Raw genomic sequence first — 2,825 nt, forward strand, 5'->3', positions numbered from 1 at the left:
AGCAGAGTTGTGAGACAAAATACAAACAAAGAATACCTCAACTAATTGTAGGAAAGAGTACCAAAGCATATTGAGATTTTCAGACTGACAATTAACTTAATAAATAATAACAATCCTATGATGGCCCAGCACTCTCCATTGAGTTGAGTTGATTCATAATTATAGGAACTTCACAGTTAACATCAATTCTTGATACAAACTCCCCCCTCCCTCACTCTTAAAGAAAAGAGCTGAAACCAACAGGGCTACATACTTGACCCTTTACAACCAGGCAGAGAAAACAAAACCAAAACAGGACATCCTAGCTACAACAAAGAAGGCAAAAGCTAGACATGCTGAAACACTCAGCATACAGATTCCCCAATTAGACCAACAAAGCTCCAAATTAAATTCACACAACAGACTTGGGGATATTCCTCCATGATGTTTAAAATGTGGCATATATCTTTAAACTAGAAGAGAATGGTTCAAAGTAGTTCTAAACTTTAATTTCCAACAACTGACTTCACAGGAGACAGGACTAGTTATCACTTATCACTACACTAGACTAGTCATTGCTGCACAATTTAGGAGCCATGCCATAAAAAGTTAAAAACAATCACCATCAAAGTAGCAGATAATACTTACTTTTAATCAAGGTTCAACATTGATCACGGAACTAGAACATCCCACTGATTCGGACAGATCGTTGTCTAGATTCAAGTTCATTATGCCTTCAATGACATCATCTAACTTCACGTTGTCGATTTCTAAATGACAACAATAAGTCATGTTAGTCTCAAGTTTATTCTCTAAAAAATGCATAACAAAGGATAACAATATATTTACCTTCCCCTCCAAACAACCAATCCCTAGAGCATATCAAAGCCTCAACAATTTAAGGCTTTAAAGAACTCCGATATTTGTCAAGAACTCGACCACCAACACTAAATGCAGATTCGGAAGCAACCGTAGAAATAGGAATACTCAACACATCGCGAGCCATCGATGCAAGTTCCGGATACCTATAATTGTGGGCTCTCCAATATTCAAGTACATCAATATTTTCATTTCTTGGAAGCCTAGGCTCATCCAAATACAATTCTAGCTGATTTTTTTGTGCACTAGAAACAAATGAATGGCTCTCAAATGCATCAAAATCCTATAAACAATAAAATATAAAAAAATTAGAAGATAACACAAAATACCAAGTTAATTTACATGAACACCATGTCAAAAAGAATATTGTTACCTCAATGAATTCGCCCTGGATTTCTTGAACAATGTTTCCTTGAACAACTTCCGGTTTGTAAGAGGCTTTAGATTGGTACTCGTTAAAGAGACCAAAAAGCTTTTCCCGGATTCGTGTACACTGTGTGAATACCTCACTAGATGACTCACCATAAAGCTTTCCATAAGAATATTCCACCAACTGAAACTTAAAACGAGGATCAAATATAACCGCAATTGCCAAGATCACCGAATGCTCCGACCAATACTTATCAAACTTCACCATCATTTGAGTGGCCGTCCTTCTCATGAAAGGATCAGTACTGTTCATCTCCTTATTTAGGAGAAATTGAATTGCACAAACCTTTGGAAAATACAAATTTGATGTAGGATATTTTGAACCCGAGAAAATGCAAGTAGCATCATAGAAAACTTTCAAGAACTGGCAAATCTTTTCCGCTCTACCCCATTCCTCTTGAGAAGGACAATGCTTAAAATTCGAGTCACTAAGTTGCAACTGGCAAAATGCACGCTGATAGTAAATGGCACTTGCGAGCATGAGATATGTTGAGTTCCATCTAGTAGGAACATCCTGCCTCAAACCTCTTTTGGAATCTAGAGAATATTGTGCAACACACTCCAATAATTTTTGTTTTCTTGCTTGAGATCCTTTCATGTATTTGACACACTCCCTAATCTTGTCAACAACAACATCTATTTCTTTAAGCCCCATTTGAACTACCAAGTTAAGAATATGAGCACAACAACGGATATGAAAACAACTACCTTCGTCCACAAGTGCACTATTCAAATTAAGATGATTCTTAAGCAAGTCAACAAGCACATCATTTGCAGAAGCATTATCCAAAGTAAAAGAGAACAACTAGTTCTCGATGCCACATTTACCCAACAAATCATACACCTTCTCTTTCAATGCAATGCCACTATGTGGTGGAGGCATGTACGAGAAATTCAGAAGTCTCTTGTGTAACACCCAATTCACATCAATAAAGTGGGCAGTAAGACTCATATAACCATCCGTGGCAATAGATGTCCATAAATCATACGTCAAACAAACTCTACCAGGCAAAGTACGCAAATTGCGACCTAGAGTTCGATACTCTTTCTCATGCAAAGAAAGGATGGCAGTCCTAACAGTCCTCCTTGAAATTGAGTGGGCTTCTGGGTTTAAGTAGGTAAAAATATTTCTAACACCCTCATACTCGACAAAGCTAAGTGGCAAGTCATGTCTAACTACTGCATGCACCAATAGTTCACGAAACCTATCAGGGTTAAATTTCGCTAGTTGCAATGCTCCATTTTTAGATACAAGCATCTGTCCAATATCCATTGTTTGATTCTTTAAACAAACAAGTAAATGACGCTTCATATTTCCAGTTCCATATTTACTATCTGAAAGATACACCTGACCACATTTCTTACACTTGCATTTTTCAGGCTCATCGTCCACAACAACATCAGGGTTCTCAGGGTCATTCTCATCATCATCAGGGTTCTCAAGGTCATTCTCATTCTCATTATCAGGGTCATTCTCTTTCTTAGGCTTGTCAAGAATGTCAAAATAATTCCATACCTCAGACGTAAGCCTACGTTTT

The 2,825-nt window shown here is 37.4% G+C and overlaps 1 protein-coding gene across 1 annotated transcript; it reads right to left on the reverse strand.

The window, feature by feature from the left end:
- Positions 1–543: 543 nt before the first annotated feature.
- LOC131316149 (zinc finger BED domain-containing protein RICESLEEPER 2-like) lies at positions 544–2,073 on the reverse strand. Its single transcript, XM_058345426.1, has 3 exons — positions 1,232–2,073; positions 829–1,141; positions 544–749 (listed from the first exon to the last, which is right to left on the reverse strand). The coding sequence occupies exons 1-2, from the start codon at positions 1,940–1,942 to the stop codon at positions 878–880; spliced, it is 975 nt and encodes a 324-aa protein (XP_058201409.1). The 5' UTR covers positions 1,943–2,073; the 3' UTR covers positions 544–749; positions 829–877.
- Positions 2,074–2,825: the final 752 nt, after the last annotated feature.

Source organism: Rhododendron vialii, chromosome 2a, assembly GCF_030253575.1.
Source record: "Rhododendron vialii isolate Sample 1 chromosome 2a, ASM3025357v1".
NCBI classification, from domain to species: Eukaryota; Viridiplantae; Streptophyta; class Magnoliopsida; order Ericales; family Ericaceae; genus Rhododendron; species Rhododendron vialii.

Coding starts and splice junctions, on each gene's coding strand:
- LOC131316149 (XM_058345426.1), bottom strand. CDS start 1,942: ATGGGGCTTAAAGAAATAGATGTTGTTGTTGACAAGATTAGGGAGTGT. Junction 1,142..1,231: donor TCCAGGGCGAATTCATTGAG/GTAACAATATTC, acceptor TATTGTTTATAG/GATTTTGATGCATTTGAGAG.